At 35.6% G+C, this 21,355-nt stretch overlaps 1 protein-coding gene across 4 annotated transcripts in view; it reads left to right on the top strand.

Annotated features, from left to right (window-relative positions):
- Nucleotides 1-21,355, top strand: part of CSRNP3 (cysteine and serine rich nuclear protein 3) — a 169,118-nt gene that overhangs the window by 130,707 nt on the left and 17,056 nt on the right. For all 4 annotated transcript variants that reach the window (XM_016156342.2, XM_016156347.2, XM_016156361.2 and 1 more), the window contains one exon: nt 11,803-12,062. In XM_016156342.2, the coding sequence (XP_016011828.1) occupies nt 11,803-12,062 (260 nt within the window). The remainder of the gene's footprint in view (nt 1-11,802; nt 12,063-21,355) is intronic.

Here is a 21,355-nt window from a genome sequence, read left to right as displayed (position 1 = left end):
ATAGCCATTACCATCTGGGAACAATAATAGTCCCTTTACTCTCTCAATATGATTCACATACTCAAAAACATTTTGGGTTATCCCTACTGAATCCTTTATCAAAGGCCAAAAGTCTGGGTGGGGTCTAAGGCAGAGTCGACCTTAAATTGATTTTAATTCTCACTTTTTTCTTATTTCCAACTCCGAAGTCCAAGAGCCTCTTTGGTGAGTAAATTGGTCTCTGGCAGGGGTCAGAGATGAATATTTTGTTTATGCAAGTCACTTACAAATCAGATCTGGAGACACTGAAGACCGTGTGTACATGAGAGGGAGGTCAGAGAAACTGGTTAATGGAGACCAATGTGAGCCAAAGTCTGGAAACTGAATTTGCTCCAGATGATAAAAGAAAAGTAGAAATTGTTGAGAAGTGATGTTCTTAAAGATGCAAGAGATTCAATCCTGTTTTTACAAAATAAGGTATAGTCATCATTCTGCTTCTTTTTTTTTTCCTCTTCTATTCCAAAGAATATAAACTGCTTAAATGTAGAAAGAAAAGAAACTCATCTCCCTTACACAGTCCAAAACTGGGATTATTTTGGCTTTGGAAAAAAATATTTCTTGTAACGAATAACCCATATGTCATAAGAGTCACATATCAAAGGGCAAACATAGATCCGTTGGGACTGTTTCTATGTATCCAGGGCCACCCTACGTGCCCCACTGATATGATAGGAGAGCTGTAGCTGGACCACCACTCCTCGGAGCTGCCAAAATCATTCCAAAGATCTTTAGACTTATTCTATCCTTGGGCAACATGTTTGCAAAGAGAAGTACCTGTGAGCAGTGAAAAGACTTAGAGGAAAAAGGCTATACCTTATAGTAATAAAAATATCTCATTAAGTATAGTTTAGGAACCTTTTGAGTTCATATACTGTAGGAAAAGATTTTTTCTGCATATGTGTTTTTTGAATATTGCTTTCACATACTAAGTGATAGTTATGACATATGTGCTTGTGAGATGATCATTTTACAAGCACGATAGTGTTTAATAAGAATAGAAGCCTATCACTAAATCCCACTCATTTATTAAACAACTATGTATTGAATATCTACTGTATGACAGATACTATTCCAGGTTCCTGGAATATATGAATGAACAAAATAAGTAAAAATTCTGTTGAGACACTCCTCCATGGGTCTTTGCATTCCTATGTATCTCTCTGAGGACACCAAGAACGCACTGACATGCCCTCTCTTTACCTGTGCCAGTTCTCAGTGTTTATAGCAAGCAGTCTTGAGGAATGAGGTAACGTCAATGAAACGTCGTTGGTACAATGAAAACCTTCTGTGTGTATAGTGTCTATTTGGCTCTTCCACATTGCCCTTGCAGAATTTTGGGGGACAAAGAATACCAACAAACACTTGTTCATGACGCTTGATATGCCATGAATAATAAAGTAGTTTGTTCTGACCCATGATTCTCATGTCTTTTGCTCCCATCCATGAAACAGGTCAAATTTTTAACTTTAGGGTAAAATGAGCCCCAGATATGACATTCAATTTATATTCTAGCCTATACAGTTTTAGTTCTGTTCTGCCTGTTTTCATAGTTCAATAAAAATTTAAAATTCCTCTTGCTTATTTCTGCATTTTGTCTCAGGATCTCATCAGCTAGGCCTTTTTATTATGTCTTGTCACCAAAAAGAGAAAAAATATCTGCTGTAGGACATGCCTATATAATATTTCATAAGAAGTTAATAAATCTTATACAATATGATTTTATTTTTACAGGACATCCATTACTCTAAGGCAAAGATGACAAAAACAGAACATTGTAGATCTATCATTAATGGACTAAAGACAGGAATTTCCGTCATATTTTTTGCTGGCAGTCAATGCCAATTACTGATGCTTTATCAGCAGGATTTCTCTTTCAAAATCATTTTATAATATTCAGGTAACTGTTCCTCTGACCAGCTATTTGGTTTTTAGAAATGAGTTTACAAGTTTATTATTGATGAATTGTTTAAAGGTTTATTATGATGCCAGGGTTGGTTTGTTATGTTAGATCTTCTAATATATAAAATAATAGCATATTTCAAATGGTTTGTAATCCAAAAGTTATTCGTACTCTCTAGCCATGAGAGTGATGTGTCCTCTCTTCGAAACGTTTATTTTAATTGAAAAGTACCCCAGGAAAATAAAGTATCTAGAAGAAGGAAGACATGTTGGCTGTGAGGCCTTAGGAGAAAGCTGTCATCTTATTGTTTAAAATGAAGGGAAATATATTTAGGATATGTAAATGTTTGTTTATTTAGCCCAGAGTTCACATATTCATTCATGTAATTTAGCTAACCAAATACTTATCAAATGAGTCGTAGGTGCCCAGCAGTATGCTATATACTGAGAGCTCCCCAGAGAGTAAGATGCAGTCCTCATCTTCTAGGTCTTAATCTAATCCTAGTGGAGGAGAGGCACACACTCTTTTTGTGGATACCAAGGCTGGGGTGCTCTAGAAATGTGTAGATAGAGCATTCACCTTCTCCTAAGGTTCTATGAAAGCCTTCCTGGAGTTGGCATTTAAGCTGAGTCTCATTTTTATTTTCCAGTAGATGTTGGGTGATAATTCTATACTAGACATTGTATGTAATTCTATACTACACATTCACGGTTTTAAAAAGCATTAAAACAGACAATGAGGAAAATTATGAAAACTAAGTATATGCTCACCCCCCCCCAAAAAAAAATAGATATCTTTATAGAAAAGTCATAAATAAAAGTTTGTCTTTTGGGTTTTGATTTACAACCCTCCCAGATCACTTACTTACAGCCAGGAAACAGAAGGTACCTCGGTAACCCCAGCTGCCTCTCTACCGGCTACCTTCCCAACCTCTGCTTTAATCCCAACTCTACAGCCCTGGATCTTATTTGTTTTATTTTGTTTTTGTTTGTTTGTTTGTTTCTTTGTTTTTTTTGTAATTTAGAAATTCTGACATATGAAGCCAGTGATACAGCATTGATTCACTTCTTCCATTTATATTTATCAATGATTTGGATTTTTATTTGGGATAAATATAGTAAAGGTGTTTTAGTATTAAGGATAAAAAAAAGATATCAAGCTTCCAGATTTCATCTTTGCTGGCAAAGTTCAAAGTTCAAGTGTATAATCTTTGACCTGTTGTTGCTCTCCAGAACGACTTGATCTGAAAAGAGTTTTGTTGCTGTCCTTGTTGTTGTACCATTTGTTGATATTGTTAAGTGGTGTTCTGACCTGGATTATTATGATATATCAGGCTTGATGGGGCTATATTGTTGCACCAGATGAAATACTGTGTAGTAAAGTCATCGAGCAGGTGGCAAGTGCTGTTTAATCCTTCTTACAGGAGAGGCTCATGGTGATACTGAGAAAATGTAAAAAGCAGTGGAACAGGTTCGTAGAGCCAAAGAATAGCAAATGTCTCCTTCTGTCATTGTATGAGAATTTTAATCAAATGGCCTGCCTCATGCAGCTTTATTTTGCATTGAGATATTCCATGTCCCCAAAATATTTCTCCGATGGTGGTAATGAATTGCATTGCCCTCTTGGTTGTAAGAGTGAGAGTATTCTGCTGCGGAGCCATATGGTGCCCATTTATTTTAATGTGTCTTTGACATCAGGAGAATTGCTGAGACAGCAGAGGAAAGTGCTTACACCTTGGACTTGTGCCAGAACTGCGATTATTTATGTTTAGTAAAGACTACCTTTTTTTCCCAGTAACAAACGGTATGGTCTTAAGATGATATCCATGTTGAGATTTAATAAAATGAGAGTATAGGTTTATATATTTTGAAAATAACTGTTACTTTAGTAGCACCGAAATGTATTTCTTAAGTATGATGTTTTAAGGTTTAATTGCACATATGAGAGGTTAAGGAAACAAGCTGGGAAGTAGGTGATACTTATTTTCTCCCTGAAAATTTAAAAAAAACATGCTTTATATTTGATTTAACAGCATCACCAAGATAGTACTCTGCATACGTAATGCTTTCCATCTGTGATTCTTAAGGCATTTTACAAAGGTAATTATTTCGGATAATATTCCTGTGAGGTAGATAAACATAATTCTGAAAATATTAACAGAGGAACTGAGAAATGCAGATGTTCATTAATGTAATCTGTATAATAGATCTTAGCAAGTATTAGAATTCAGATTGATTACATTATTTAATAATTTATCATTTTCCCAGTATCCGGACAGTATATATTTTCTCTAATTCTTTAGTACTATGATATGTTTACAATAAAGAAACATTTTTTTAAAATGAAAAGACAACGAAATACCTCAATAATGTGCTCCATATGTAAATGTTAATATTGAATCTGTAGAAATCTTAAAAATTTCTTGGAAAATTTTAATGTTACCTAAAGAAATGTGCATAGTATGAAAAGAAAAAAAGAGCCAGTAATATTGATCAAAATTTTGTAAACTTCTTCTTAACAGTAATATGTCAGATGTCTAACTAAGTATATGGAACAAGAAAAAAAAATTTCCGACTTTCAGTCTGCTTTGGACAGAACTGAGCAGAATACAAGACCTGGATTTAGTGTTTCAAATATTTTGCTCAAGGATCTTAATTTATAAACTTTATTTAAGTTATATATCATGTAAAGACAAAATCGAACCAGAAGCGTGTCAAACCTAGAATTGGAACACCAAAATTCATGGTGCCTAATAACTGTAAGTTTGATGGATGAATTGATGAAACAGGAAAATTAGAATGAAAATCAGTAGGTCACTCAGTGATACTATTTTAATCTATAGTTTAATCTAAAATTGTTTGAATTTAACAATTCACCATCTCCAATGTTAATTGCATTTTATGTTGATGGCTAGGGCATTCTGCAGTCCTATCACATTTTCAGTGGAAGCCAATTTAATGTAAATTGGGAAGGAGGAGGGTCAGTGGTAGGTCAATTATATATTAAGATTATGCATAAAAGAGAACTTTTTTTAATATTTGCTCTTTCAATTTTTTAATTTCAATTTAAAATTTTAAAATATAGTATTTATCCCTGTGTCTTAACAAGTATGAAAACAAAATGACCCCCTCCACTCTCTTTTTTTAAAGATCACTCACAAGAATTAGAAAGTGCAGGGGACATCTTTATTAAATAGAAATGTATGGGTGAAAAATAGCTAGTTCTGGAAAATGATTGTTCTTTGTGAGTTAATCATTTTAATTATGGCATCAAAATTAGAAAGTAAAAGAAGTTTGCATTTAATTTTTATATGCATCTTTCTGAATGTACATCAAAAAAATCCTGAGTGGTAAAGCTTACTTTTTTCCAAACTGAGAATTAAAGATAATGCTTGTGCTATTAAACCACCCCCTCTAATGTCAAATTCAGCTTTCAGTGTGCTGAGTAGCCTGGGTTGTCACTGTCTGGAGAGACTCAAGAGAGAGCTGGTTCCCTCCATGCGGATCTCCTGCTTGCTTGTGTGGTTGTAGCCGACAGACTGGATGACGACGTGACATGCATGTTTATGATCCAAAACAAAGGTTTAGTCATCCAGCCTGAAGGGTCATCTTTTTATATTATTTCTAGTCTTACTAATATTTTTTGTTTAAAGGCATATGCAGTTTTTGTACGTATCTTGATAGAATTCTTATTATTTCACATAGTCTTATATGAGAGGTTTTTATTTTTGGTTTCATTTTTATAAACTAGTGACTTAAACAAAAGAGTGTTATCTTAAATTATTTCACTCGGAAGCTGCGTGCATGAAAGATATTATTAGTCTTGAGAGCAATCCATCGTGGATATTTTCAACTTAATATTAGATAGAAAATACAACTAAATGGTTAAACTACCTAGTCTTATCTGTGGCTTATGAAATTATTTCTCCTCTAGAGAAGGATTGAAATCAGAATGATGACTGGTTTCTGTGTATGTTTATTGTATTTTATATGGTCTAGTCTTTTTGCTGTTTTACTAGTATGTAAGTTGGCTGGTTGATTTGAAATGGGGAAGAGTGGCATTTAGGAGCTCGGGAGAGAGATGTGCTACAATTTTTAAAGCATTTAGAGCTGTCACTCACATTTTAGGGAACCAAATACAAATGTGGACTTGACATCACGAATATTACTGTAAGCGGGAGCTATTTTTCATTGATTTTTTTGTTTTCGAATGCTACTTTCTTAGTAATAAGGGCAATAGTAGAAGAAAAAGTTCCTGATTTGCTGTTTAGTGAATTCTGGCATGTTCTTATATTTACTAACTCTGCCTCAGTTCTGATTACCTTTTTGGAAGTGTAAAGCACTTTAATTCTAAAATATTGGCTATGCCGAGTGTTGCCTATTACATGTCCAGTGTTTGGGAGAGTCTATTTCTTTTGTTTGAGTGTGTTTTATATGCTTCATAATTGAGAATAAAATATCATGCTGAGTATAAAATAATGTAACATTGATTTGGCCATAGGTAATAGGTTATATAATATTCTTTAGGTAATTTGGATTTTGTTCATGTTTGGAAAGAAAATATTCCCAATTAGTCTTTACTTTCATTTTTGCCTCTCATTCACCCAGACCTCAAGAAAATCAGTCTTTTGGATTTCTTCCACTAGAATGATTTCCTACTACCCTAAATACCTTAGTTGAGCAAAATAATGAAAGATACAACTGAGGCAAATATATTCAGGAAACTCGAGGATATCAATTAAAGGAATAAAAGGGGACAATTAGAACAAGGAAGAATTGCTTTTGGTGACAAACTACACTTTCTTTTCAAAAGACATACTTATAATTTCATGGTTGCTAGATCCATTTTCATTCCTTACTTGTAGTTAAGATTTGAGACCATGTGGGCAGCACCCCACCCAGTCTAGAGGGCCAACCTTGACAATCTTCAAGATGGAGAAAATGTGAGGATATAATCAAGGGGAATTGCAGAAGCCACTTGTAAAGATTAAGGACTTTTTTAAAATCTTCATAACTTTAACCATTGGAAATTGATTTAACATCTAAGCCATTAGGCTAATTTCCATACAAAATTTTGTCTGATGAAATGGGACTTTCGGTTTGTAGGCTAGGCTTCATGACTTCATAAGTTTGATTTGATCTGGCTTTGTTCTTCTAAAGGTAAGAAGCAATATGCACACTTTCAGAGACCCTGATTCATTTTGTTTGTATGTTTTAACAACATGAGTTTTAATTGCCCAGGAGTTACCAATGTAAACAAGTTAATTTCAACAATCTCATTTTGCTTCTACTACATTTTCCAAAGATAAATTAAAAATAAACTCAAAATATAGACTTACGAATCATCCGATATTTTTCTTTTGAGCATAGGGCATAGGAGAGAAAAAAGTGTATTGTTGACTTTAGGCCCAAATGATAAAATTAATATTTTCCATAATCTATTCCTCGTTTAACATCAGACTGGGCTATGAACCCTCAACTTTCACGTGCCAAATTTAATGCCAAAACATACAGCTCTAGTTACTGCTTTCTACCTTTTCAGCTATACCAGGGCTTTGCTGATAGTTGTTGACATGAAAAGGAACAAGTCTGCCTTGAAAGGGTGATTGGCTTGCTCTAGCATGAGCTCCACAGTGACTGCACTATGGTCCAGAGTCTGATCTTCAATTTTACAGGCCTAGTCTGATCTTCAGTTTTACAGGATGGTCTCCATGCATGCAAGAAAGGAAATCTCAGATGGCATGACATGCACTCACTACATTCACTGATAGCTAAAGTATAAATTTGAAACCAATTTGATTATTTTCAGCAAGAAATAAAATTGATGAGTCAACTAGATAGTCTTGTTGACTTGAAGGTGTCCAATCTGTCTAAACAGGTTGGCTTATGATGTGATTCAGTTCTGATACCTTGATATACTCATCTCCTCTGTGGGTTCAAAATACTCAGAATATTTATCTTATCAGAACATGGGCTCTTCCAGAAAGTTCTGGAACTCTCCTATTTTTAGTTTTGGCTTCCATTTTTATCCACTCTCTTCATGAACTTGTTATACAATGTATGATACAGATTATTGTATTTAATCTACTTGAATTCTTATCCTGGGATTGTGAATGCAACAATTTTCCAATTCTATTTGCCGTTCATTGCTCAAGCATTTTTTAGGAAGAATAACTGCTGCAGATAACTAATATCAGTCACTCTGTGCTGTTTATTCCTTTAATTTATAAAAATCAACATTTTCTCCATAATATGTGATCATTTTATGGTTACATCAGTATGCCCTCATGTGGTAACCATAATGAATGTTCCCAAGAGCTGTGTCCTAGGCTGTATATATAATACTGCTGCATTTAGACACTTCTGTTTCAGGGTGGTAACTGAATGGGACAAAAGAAAAGGAGCTGTAAGACACCAAAAACTCAGTATCCTGTATGAAAACAGACTAATTGTTTTTTAAAGCAGTAATGAAAGACACCTCCTCCTCCTGCTTATTCCTTGTTCTTGACCTCACAGTAATAAAGTGAACTAAACTCTGTAAAACACAAAGTTGGTTTCAATTGTTCTGCAAAGGGCACAAATTACTAGGTAGGTATATCAGGGAGGTTTCAGATTCCCTCAAGCAAATGTGTAGAATGAATTTGTCCATTTTTCCCAGGCTTGAAGAATACAGACTTTTTTTTTTTTTTTTTTATGACTTCATTTTGTGGTGTTAGTCAAATTGGTGCCTGGAGGCAGGAGATAGCCCATAAAGGCCCATGCTCTAACTCAATCAGAGGAGAGCCGTGGGTGGCTCTTAAGTTCAGGAAAGCCACACTTAAAATATCTCTCATAGGGCAAATCTTATAGTATTTCAAAGTCTGCCTTTTAAATATATTCTGTAGGCTTTTCAATCATCCTTCTCACAGTGCTATTTATAATATGCAAATGCTAAAGCGAGCATAAGCGCAGTTTTGAGTTATAAACCCTTGCGGAAAGGAAGCAGCACTAATCCTAGCATGATTTGATAATGTTGGCAATACCAAGAACCCCTGCTCTCTGCTACTATTATTGTCTCCTCAAAGCTGTAGAAAATCGTCTCTAAACTGTCCTTTTGGGAAAGAGTGTTCTGGCTTTTTAAGAAACAGTGGTGCAATAGATTCATCCGGAAGGTCGAAGAGTACTTCTTATAATCTAAAAATATAGGTACAAGATCTAAATACATTTTTAAAAAAGAAATTTGTCTAGAGTACCATAAATTGTCTAAAATATAAGTAATAAAATTATCGGATGTGTTCATAATAATTACCTTAAATGAATACATTGAAATTTTTTTCTTATCTGTAAATGTATGGCCTTGAAATATATTGGCTTAAGGACATTGTTTTTATGATATTGAGAGTGGAAAAGGTTGAAGGTTATCACCCAAAAAGCAGCAGCCCTGGCCTGCTGTGAGGTGGTGACAGATGAGGTTTTCAGATTCCTGGGCAGGTTATTCAGTTTTGCTTTCTGTGGTGATATTTTGCATTTTGACAAATCCTTTTCTTTTTTAAGATGATTTAAACATACAGTTATGAAGCAGATCGGGGATTTTAAATTAAAGTTGAGAATTGTCTCTGCTACCAGGAGTACAAGTATGTTACAGTGAATGTACACATAAATAAATGGGGAAATTATGTACACATTTGAAAGCATTTGCTTTCTGGCAATCTCCTCTGGAGAGGTAAAACAGTAGGGAGGAGGGGAAGGTAAATTCTTGCCCAAATGTCATATTTCTCTATCTCTATAATCTTCTGAGTCTGTTCATTCTGTCTGAGTTTCTTATCACTGGAAATGGAGGTTTCATGAGAAGAGATCACCTTCTGGTTTTCTCATCAATGTATCCCATCATTTAGAAAGTGCCTGGCACATAGTAGGCCCTTGGTTTCTACTTATTAAATAAATAAATACGTAAAATGAGATTAGTAATAGCGGCTTGTCTGTATTTGGCTTGAATGTTTTATGGGGTGGGGTGGGTTGGGGGGATGGGACAATAGAACTTGAACTCCTTTGGCAGAATATTCTTACATAAATCCAAAATGATACTATAGTCACTTTTTTTGATTGCTCATGTAGCTTCCAAAGTCATCTTTGAAAGCAGTAGCATTTGACATCTATGAGAATTTGTATGACACCCAAACTCTGCCTCGTTCAACTCCCTTAGAGTGGCTTCTGCTCTCATTATGACATGATGTTTAAAAGCCTGGACCCTGGAATAACTCATCCCAGCTTCATCACTGGTTATATGACCTTGCCTATGTTATTCAGTCTTTGGTGACTCAGTTTCCTCAACATAGAAATATGGGTAGTATCAACCCAAATAGCTGTAAGGAAAAAATAAGAAAATTCATTAAAGTTCTTTGCATAATACAGAACTTGAGAAGCACTCCATAAATGTTAGCTTATATTATTTTTTTGCTATCCAAGGTTTTCTTCTCAGTTCATTGTCTCTTTCTGCCTGTTTTTCTACTTGAGCATGTGTATTGGTTTCCTAGGGTTGCTCTAACAAAATGCCACCATATTAGTGGCCTAAAACAACAGAAATTTCTTGTTTCACAGTTCTGGAAGCTAGAAGATCAAAGTCCAGGTGTTGGCAGGTCCATGTTCCCTCTGAAAGCTATAGGGGAAGGACCTTTTCCAATTTCTGGTAGTTCCAAACATTCTTTGCCTTTGGTAGCATAATCCTCATCTCTGTCCATGGGCAGAGTGAGGATGTCTGTTTACAACATCCCTTTGTGCATGTCTCTGTCCAAATGTCCCTTTTATATGTTAACACTAGTCATTGAATTAAGACCTACCCTAATAACCTCACCTTAACTTGATCACCTCTGTAAAGACTCTGCTCCCTAATAAGGTTACGTTCTGAGGTGTTGAGGGTTAAGACTCCAACATATTTTGGGGGTGAGGAGATACAATTCAGCACATCTGATTCTAAATCTTTCTCCTCAATGTACCTTTCCTTACCCAGTGGAGAAGCAACATAGAATATGACATCAGATTGGGAGCTTTTATGTTTAAGTTTAGCTTTGATACTAATTATCTACATTGAAAAAAATTACTCAAATTCTGCAAGCCTGGGTTACTTCACTATAAAATAAAAGGACTGGGCTAGACGATGCCTAGTATGTTTTGCAACTACAAAAGGTCATGGTTATAATGTGTGGCTCTCTTTCGTCAACCACAATGTGTATCTCAACCATCCATGGTGCTCTGGGCATCTTGATGTCCCTGTAACTGATAAAAAAAAGATCGAATGACATTTTCAATTGTCCCAATGTGTACTTGGATTAAAATCCCACTGTCTAAAATGCTGTTTAGTGGAATTTTTATTAAGCTGAACCCTTGTTAGATTTTGATTATAAAAATATCTAAATAGTGCTAGTAAGCTTTTTTTCTGAATTTTTGTTGCTTTTGAAATTTTCTAAAATTTTTAAATAGACACTTTTTTATGCCAAGCGCTCTGCATATCAAAATAAGATCCAAAGTGTGAAGGTTGGTAGTATATGTCTTTTCTGATTATAGTATTATGCAACTCATGTAAAAATCATAAAACCAAAACTTAGGAGGTTGGGGGAAATGAGAAATTATATTCTGCCACTGATTCATAGCCTTTTGGCAACTTTCTTGAAAGTTTGTTTAGACTTGAAAGTTTGTTTATAGAAGGACTTGAAAGTCTACAATACCACAGCTAGAAACATTTTTTAAAAGGAAATAGAAATCTGTTCCAACTTATTAGTGCCTCGCAGCCAAGAAAGGATTGATCATCAAGCGGCACTTTCTAATTCTTCATCTCATCTGAAAACTGCTGCCCTAGGTGCTCACTGAATTTGTTTCTTTCTCTTTCAGCTTCCTCCATTCTCAAAAGGGAGAAGCGGCTGAGGACTAAGAATGTGCATTTTAGCTGTGTCACCGTGTACTACTTCACCAGGAGGCAAGGCTTCACGAGCGTGCCCAGTCAAGGGGGCAGCACCCTGGGCATGTCCAGCCGCCATAACAGCGTGCGCCAGTACACGCTTGGCGAATTTGCGAGAGAGCAGGAGAGGCTTCATCGGGAGATGTTGAGAGAACACCTCAGGGAGGAAAAATTGAACTCTTTAAAACTAAAGGTAAACAACACTAGAAACTCACTTTTTTGCAAAACCCTGTGTTCTTTCCTCAGTTTGCTTAAGTTAATCATTTTCATATTTATATTCACAGACCACACTGGGCCTTTTGCACAAAAGCCTGCCTGCTGGTGCTTTTGTTAAAACGGTATAGGCTCTGTACTGAAAGCAACGTGGATGACTTACCTGACATTGTTTATTCATGCATTCTATAACTGTGTATGTTTAAGTAGTGCTTAGTTGTAGTCCCTGTTCTTGGGCTGGGGCTAGCTGGTATCAAAAATCGATGTAGTCCCTTCTTTCCTGGAGCTTACATATTAATAGCAAAGAATAATATTAATCATGCAGACAAAATAAATCACAGCTTCATTGTGTCCTGTAAAGGAGGATTGCAAGGCACTATGAAGGTGTATAACAGGGAATTAATGTGGTTTGAAGGTCAGGGAAGGTTTCTTCAAGGAAGTGACAATTGAACTGAAATCTAAACAGGTACTAGGCGAAAAGGGTTGGCAAGATTGGTTTTGGCAACAAGAAGAGCAGAAGCTGCTTTGTGGCAGGAGGAAGTATGGTGAGCACACAAAGGCTTGTGTGGCTGGAGCAGAGTCAAAAAGAGTTGAGTTAGATAAAAGAGGTATTTGTAGATTGTGTTAAGGCAGTTTGTTTTTCTCTTTACCCTAAGGCCTTCAGAAGTCATTCAGCAGTTTTAAGCATGGCTTGAGATGATAGGATAATATGCTCTGGTTTATCTAGTGATGTGAGAATGGTTTTGGGGTAGAGGCAGCCATGTTGAGGGGGCATATGGAGTCAGAGCAGTTAAGATGCTGTTGCAATAGTCTAGGAGAAAGATGATGGTAAATTAGAATAGATTGATGGTAGAGGAGATGAAAAGAGATGGACAGAGGGAGAAATTCAGGCAGTAAAATCAGTAGTCTTTGATGATGGGTTAGATTTGGAAGGAAAAGAAGGGGGACTATCAAAAATGACTCCTAAATTTCTGGCTTACAAAACTGAATGGGTTGTGGATGATAGTACCTTTTTCTATGACAAGGATATAACAAGTAATACAGAAAGAGTAGCAGGTTTTCTGGGGGATGGGGGGGCGTAGATAACTGAGATCGTTATTGATTTTCAGAGGCTTTTGCATTTTTAAAGAGATGTCAGGGACTTGTCCAGGTAGAGATAGCTAGTATTCTGCCACATTAGAGATTAAGTGGAGAGAAACATATTTTAGTAATCTTCATCGACCAGACATGTTCTGTATTTGCATTGCTCCCTCAACCTATCTATATATATAGGAAATGCTCTCCCATTATTATCCAGCAACAAAAGAAATCTTTCCAGGTAATCCAGGGTACTTAACATAAAAGGTCACTCGTTAAGCAGCTGAAGCACCATCGGCATACCTTTGTTAACTGCACCTTTAGTTTCCAGTATAAAGTCAGTTGGCAGAGGTTTGCTGTGTGTTTCAAAACACTTTGTTTTTATGTATTTTGCAATTTATGTGCCTTGTTCCCAATTGTACAAGAGGCAGTCACTTAAATTAAGCTGGATACAATCACCCTAGAGCGTGTCTCATATTTCCTCTGGTGGTATTTTTGACAGATTTCATTGAAAATCCCTTAAGATTTCTTGGTAATAATCTATTATTATTGTTGTTTTTCATGATTGCTTTGCATGTAGCTTTATCTAATAATAATTCTTGGGTTTGCTTCTGAAATCTACCCTCTGTCTTTCTAACCCACTGCAAACAGACTCTACCCACTACCTAAAGAGTGAAGTTATTCTTCAAATTCAGATGTTGGCAGAACAGTAGTAATGGCTGCCATTCATTAAGTGATTTTTATTTGCCAGGCGTTTTATAAACATTAGTTAATTTAATCCTAACAAAGTCTCAGTGGGATAGGTAAATTATGAGACCAACTAAAGAAAGAGAAGCACAAAGATGTTAAATATCTGGCTCACTCAACAGAACACTGGTTATATTATCTTGTTACTTCCTATTCTAAAATTAATTGATTATCCCCTATAGGCATTGGGAAAGACAATCTCTGTACCTATAGGGAGTCCTCCCTTTCTGAGGTTTAGTACTGCATGCAGTGGTTTTAACAGCTGGGGAACTATAATTCTATCTGAAAACCCAAAGATTTATTGTGGTGAACTTTGAGTCACATTGTATATGTGATGAATGTTACGGGGAGCCACACACCTACAGGAACCTTACTCCATACCAGGCAGTGATATATTCTGATACTATATTTTGTATTCAGCTACTTCTATGCTTTAAAAAAAAAAAAAAAAGCAAGTTGAAGAAGGAAAGAAGCAAAAAGAACATTCTATTAGTAATATTTTTTTTTCATTGTGCTTTATGTTGGAAGTTGGAGAGTCAGTCATCCACATGTATGTCATGTCTTGGTTTGTCACTGATAAGCGAAAACATACATCTTTCCCTTTTGGTGAAAATGTAAACAAAAGTCATTTGGATATCATTGCTCCTTCTAAACGAAATCAAGCAGGAAAGATAATGGGATTCTCAGATAATTTCACCTTAGCCTCAGTATGCCAAAAGTATTCAGAAACTCAGAAACACATGCCACATGAACCTAATAAAAGTGGACCAGCAATGTGGACCAGTTTGCTAAACAACAACAAAAAATCTGAGGCGAATTAATGGAGGAAAATATTATATATTTTCATTCTAATTCCTCCAGAACATTAACATTTATGTTTTAAAATATCATTGACTATACTGGTGTAAGATTTAGCTATCCAAAATCTAAAATTAGCAATCTAAGAATTTCACTCTGATACTTGAAATTTTACTTTTAATATAACATTTGTTTTGAAATGAAAATACCTTAGAGTAGTAAAACAAATGTAGCTAAATTGATTTGTTATTTTCATTGGGGCAGCAGGAAGGTCCAAAGAGGAAAGCAGACTTGTTAAAAACAAACTTTGCCACTTTGGTTTTGCCGGGAGGTGGTCCTCTCTGACAGGAAGTGAATTGCCTATTGATTAAGGAGAGAGAAGACAGCATATGACAAGATAAATACTTTGCAAAGTCCTCTCTATGAAGACCAGGTAAAACACCACAAGAAACTCATTGGACTTGGAACCTTCTAACTTATTTGAGAACCAACAGCCCTAAAACAGTAAGAAGAAGTCTCACTTTCTACTATGCCACTGTGTCTTTTCAGAATGTCTCTTTAGGTTCCAGATAGAGAATCCATGAATACAATGGGGCCTTAATACTGAAAGATTAGTAAAAAGAAATACCCACACTTCTTGATGTTTCCTTATAATAAATATTTTAGAAACAAAATAAGATAGAAATTTGTTTTTTTTTACTGTAAAAATTGCTTCTTATTTAGTAATTCATGTCAATCAAATTATGAGATAAGACACATTAATATATACAATTAGATTTGTAGAACAAATACAATTCTACTTTGGGAGTTCAAGTGTGTCTTTTTTGTTTGTGGCGTTGGTGTTCCAAATACTGTCTAAAATCAAATAATAGAGAACACTGACTGAATAAAATACATGTTCCTAGAAGAAATAACTAGCTTTGGATTTCTAAATTATGGAGCACAGTTCTTTTTCTCTGTCAAGCTCATTTAAACATGTCATGCCCTTCACAGTAATCAATGTAGTCATCTTAATACCATACTCTTTTCCAAATTAAGTGCTTAGATTTCATCATCTGCACCATGTTGTTGAACAATTACATTAGCCTTTATTCCCATTTCACATGTATCTGTAAAATGCATTAGGCAGGTATTTGTATTTCCAAAGAGCCTTGATATCCCAATTGCCTCTGGGTTATACCGTACTGGATTCCACTGCCTTGTTCTAGGACATTTAATTTAGCTTTCACAGCTTTGACTGGCCTCTCTCGATGTTTTTTTCAACTTGGATTGCTCTTCACCTCCTTTCTGAGATCAAGGCTCTCTCAACTTTCGTACCATCTCCATGGTTTTCCAGGGTTATAACTTTTCTCAATTTCTCGGCCACGTGTTCCTTGAAGAATGTTTAGTTGCTTGATCTCTTTCCTCATAAAAAAGAATTGACAGATGGTAACTCTTCCTTTAATTAGCAATGTTTAAAAAATCTCTACCTAAATCTTCTTCACTCTGAATCTTAGATTTTTGACTGTGCTTTATTTATTTAGTGACTTTCCCATGAAACATTATAATTCTCCACCTTCACCTCTATCTCTGCCTCTTGTATCCCTCAACAGTCTTATGGCTTGACTAACGTCCAGGTAAACATCCTAAATGCCCTAAGAGGTAGAAGGGTTAGGGGCTCGTGAGAGCTAATTGACACAGGCTATTATCACAAACCTATAGTTTCCAAATTTTTGGATATATTTTTAACTATTTGCTCATGTTAGAGTTGTTTATTAGATAGGTCGATGTCTACTAGTCATGGTACTTTTTAAACTCCTCTTATTCTACAGAACTACCCTGTTAGACACCATAGAGATTAGTTGAGAGAATACTTACTGCTGGTGCTTTGAGAACGCATCTATGAATGGAGGCCTGTCCCAACACCAAATGGAAAGCTTTGAGATCCCAAATACTTGTCATATCATATGCACAACCTGTTTTGACAATTATAGAGAAAATATATCTAACCAAAGTGATGGATACCAAGAGACTGGGCTTCAGCCCTGGGCAAATGCAAATACATTTAAGAATATGTTCTTTCAAAATGTTGCTCAAATTTTAATTTAAATAGAACAATTGAGCGTATGTAAGCAAATCTTTACGTTCTTCTCGTATAATATACACTGATCTTCTAGTTCATGAGGAATCAATTGAATTGATTCTCCTGATTAAAATGTGGGGTGCATCCAGTAGTGCACTGAAGTCAGCTAGCAGAAGATATTCACTTAAAGCGAATTGTGCACATCTATTCTCAATGGTAGCTTAAAATTGGCCACAATAGGAATATTTAAACCATGGGCCTTGACAAAGACAAAAAATTAGAAACTTTATTTTTTTTTCGCCAGAGATCCAGTTGTTAAATATTTAGCAGCACACTGTTGGATTCATTTGCCTTAGTAGCCACTACTAAAAAAGGCACTGTTTGTCTAAACCAGAAGTGAGAATAAAGAAATGTATGAAAAGTTTATGTCTTATATGTTAATATTATTTTTTCTGGTGACTTTTGTGGTAAAATGTAAGCCAAACATTCATTGAAAAGTCAGGTTGTTAAAATTCTTATAAGCTGACAAAACAGCCAAACATTTCTGGTTCCTTGAGGGTATTATTAAGTGGGTTCCAATTTGCTACCTGCAATTAATAGTAAATGAGCTGAAGAATCAAACTGTAAAATTTGACCTAATATCTGAATGATATGAATGCTTTCCTTTAGCTTTCCAGAGACCTTAGTGACTAGGTCATCTATCCAATTCATACCACTAAACCAAGAATTCCTTTAACCAAATCATATCTTATATGTATTGTATAAACAATATTTGCACATATCTGGCAACTTAGAGAACACTGCTTTTTGAGATGGCCCATTTCATTTATTCAGCTTTAATTGTTAGAATGTTCTTCTTTACATTGACCAACCTATTATCTAATTATACCCTTTGACCCTAAGTCTACCCTCATATACACAGAATATATTTTGTCCCTATTCTTTAAACTCCCGAGTATTTAAAAGCTGTGTTGATGGATGTGCAAATATTTGGACAACAAATTATATGGGTTCCATGTGTTTCTGTTCTGTAGACTTAAATGTCCCTCGTTATTTTCACTAGTCTTTCTAGAGCATGGTTTTCAGACACTTTATTGCCCTGATTATCCTCCTCTGGATGTGATGCTGTTTAATAACATCTATCTGAAAATATGGTACTTGATCTAGACATGGTACTCCATATTGGGATCTGTCCAGCATAGGAATGTTACATTATCCATCCCATGTTGTAGATACCCTATGCATAGTATACACTCAAGTTAAAGTAGATTTTAGAACCTCGATCAATGTCCTTGTTTATATTAAGCTGGTAGTAAGTAAAAAACAAACAAACAAATGAAATCAACCAAACAAAACCCAGGTAAGTGCATTACTATATAAATCAAAACTTTATAATATCCTCTTTAGTGCCGGACATGACATACATAGAACAATCAATACAGTTTTGTTTTTTAATTCGAATAAACCTATTCTTGTCATCTGAAGATGTGATGTCTCCTTTTTAGGTATTCATATAGGACATGATTTTAAAACTATTTATTTAATAAGACAAGGCCAAGTTCAGTATATACTCTCAGAGTAATGCTCCTCAGGAGGAAAGGGGGAGCTTCCCCTCACCCCCTGCCATGACCTCCATTGAGACTCATCTCCAGGACAGCACTGCTACTGCCAGGACCTACATGTGCCACATCTCTCATTCCTGGCTTCACAGGTGGTGCAAAAGAACTGAGCATCACTATTCTTAGAGACATTTTCAACTGTTCAGTTAACTAAAAACCCATGTATCCAACCATACCTTCATTAATCAGCTCACATTCCATCCTTCCATGTCCAGAACATAAGGAATCTCAGGACTAGACCAGTGGTTTTCAGTTGTGTTCCATGGGGTCAGAGCTCTGTGTACCTCACTCTCACTTTCAGCTTTTACCACACTTTTAGATTTTATCTCACTTTTATCTTTTACATGTTAAGGTTCTGCATGGACTTTAATTTAACAAATGGACATTCTTTCTAGTGAGCCTAAGCAATAGTCTAATAGTCACTGCTCTCTTTTGCATGTACAGAGACCATCTGTTTAAGTAATTTCTTTTAGACTGTTATCTAGAATTATGGGAATGCAATTAACAAGGTGCTGGGGATGATATAGTGGTGAGCAAGACAGATGTGGTCTCTGTTCTCAATATGTTCACATTATACTGGGGAAGATATACATGAAACCAATCACCAAAACTAATATATTATTGCAAAATTAGGGAGCATCCTATGCTGATTAAATACAGGTCAGAGCATATGAGTTAAAAGGCAGCTAAGAAAATCAAAAGTAACACATTAGTTTAACAGTGGTAGCTGTCACTTGGACCAGCTTCTTATGGCATCTCTATTAGAACGGCTACCTCCACATGCCCACGAAATAAGCACCCAAAGGAAATGCTAACTGGGGAGGTGGTCGTATCTTCAGCTTGTTTCCTGTCTTCTTTCTGAGCTTTTTCTTTGTGTCTGAATCATATTTTTCATTTCTGAATGAGCTAATTCTAAGGAAGCTTGTACTGCTCTCTAGTCTCTTGCTCTGCAACACTGAGATCAGCTCTTGGAGTTGGCTCCAACATAACTTTTTCTTCTCTACAGTTTTTCTAAGGCTTTTATACTCCAAACCAGTCTTGCAAGTCTGACTCAAACTTTGGAGTCAAGTAGAACTGAGTTCTAGTCTCAGCACAATCACTAATTAACTATGCAACCAGACTTTGGCAAATTATCTTTTCAAAACTCCAGTTTTCTCAACTATTAAAAAAAAAAAAAAAAATTCATGAGATTGTTTGAAAATCAGGTGAGGTAATGATGTAAATAAAGTTCAGTGCCTGGTTTTCACTATATGGTATCTTGGGTCATTCTCAATATCATCGTCGTTACGATAGACAGTAATTAAGTGTTTATGAAATTGAATTATTTTTTTACATTCTTATTTTCACAATCATTTTTACATGCATTAATAACGTTATAATAATGAGGAGATTTCATTACTAAGAATACCTTTAACTGCTGTAAATGTATATTTTTGTTGTTGTTGTTTTTGTGCGGTTTCGTATTGTTTTGTTTCTGGTATTTTAGTTAATTCACATTTTCAGTATCATTTCCCTCTCCGTAATCATTTGCATTTCTTCAGGCACTTAATTCACCAAAAATTACATCTCAGTGGAATTTGTAGTGGAATTCATTCACTACATGATTTAAAAAAAAAAAAAAAACAAAAAAACAAAAACGATCGAAAGCTGATTTTCATTTGAACTCTACTTTTACATGACCCAGAGCAGTCTGAATCATTCACAGATTCTGAGAGTAGTGTGTTCCATCCTTCAAGTGTATTTAAATGGGCAAGAGTTTTTACTCCATTGGGCTTTGGAAATTGTTTACTCATACTTATCAGTACATTTCAGAGAGATTTACAAAATTAAGATGTTTTGATTCTATCTTTTTTAAAAAAAGTTACAGTTTGTTTCATTTGTAGGGTGAGTCTAGACAAATTTACACAGTGGCTCAAGAACCAAGGCCCATCTTAACTATCATCTTTGGAACAAAGCGAGCACGCGCGCGCGCACACACACACACACACACACATCAGAGCTCTTGACCTTGAGATCCTTCCAATACAATATAAATAAATGTACACATATATAGGATAAATGTATAATAAGATAAAGATTATTAAATAAGTCATGAGTTATCATTATTTATCCGCCTACAAGGTGGCTAAGGCAAGGGAACAGAGGAGCTGCCCTCTGATGGCCTACTCTTTATTTGCTTTTTGTTCTTTGCTTATCCACCAAAACAGGAAGGGATCTCATCCAAGTCCAGTCATCTGGGCATCCAAGTCCAGTCATCTGGGCAATTTTTAGGCCAATGGATGCTGTGACTCATCTGGGGCCTTTGAAACTAATACCTTCTGCCTCCACTTGTTCATCTAACTGCTACTCCATATTCAGAGTTAGGGTTGCATGTAAAAGTCTATTCTCCTCACCCCACCGTGAGCCCCACCTCTAGGTGCCCTTTCTATATCCTCTCAAGTGCCTTGTGTTCACTCTCAGCTAGGAAATCTTCATGAATTCAGTTGAATTACTAGATTCCTCATCTTTTTATTCCAATCCCTTGAGATCAAGACTTGTGCCTAGTGCACTGATATACCTAGTGCCTAATATAAAATAAACACAAGAGATTAATCAATATATATTAAATATAGAAAACAATTTACATATGCAATTATCATAGCAGTTAAGAGCACACACTGTAGAGTCTGATATCATTGTTGTGACTTAGGGCACACCCTCACTTGTAATCTTGGGCAAGTTATTTAGCATTCCTATGTCTCGGTTTCCTCATCAGTTAAATGGATTTAATAATAGGTATTTCATGAGATTTTTGTCATACTAAATGAGTTAAGGCAGGTAAAGTGCTTAGAGCAGTGCCTGGCACACAGATTCCAAATTGTTATTAACATTATCATGTCATATCTGTTTCTCTCACCTCTCTTTCAATCCCACCTGCAACCTTTCTTTTTCTCAACACATACATGTACACAGAAACAAAAGCAAGTTTGT

This window comes from Rousettus aegyptiacus, unplaced genomic scaffold (genome assembly GCF_014176215.1).
Source record: "Rousettus aegyptiacus isolate mRouAeg1 unplaced genomic scaffold, mRouAeg1.p scaffold_m13_p_2, whole genome shotgun sequence".
Taxonomy (NCBI): domain Eukaryota; kingdom Metazoa; phylum Chordata; class Mammalia; order Chiroptera; family Pteropodidae; genus Rousettus; species Rousettus aegyptiacus.
Note: the sequence above shows the minus strand (reverse complement) of the source record. Positions and strands in the feature narration are given on the sequence as shown.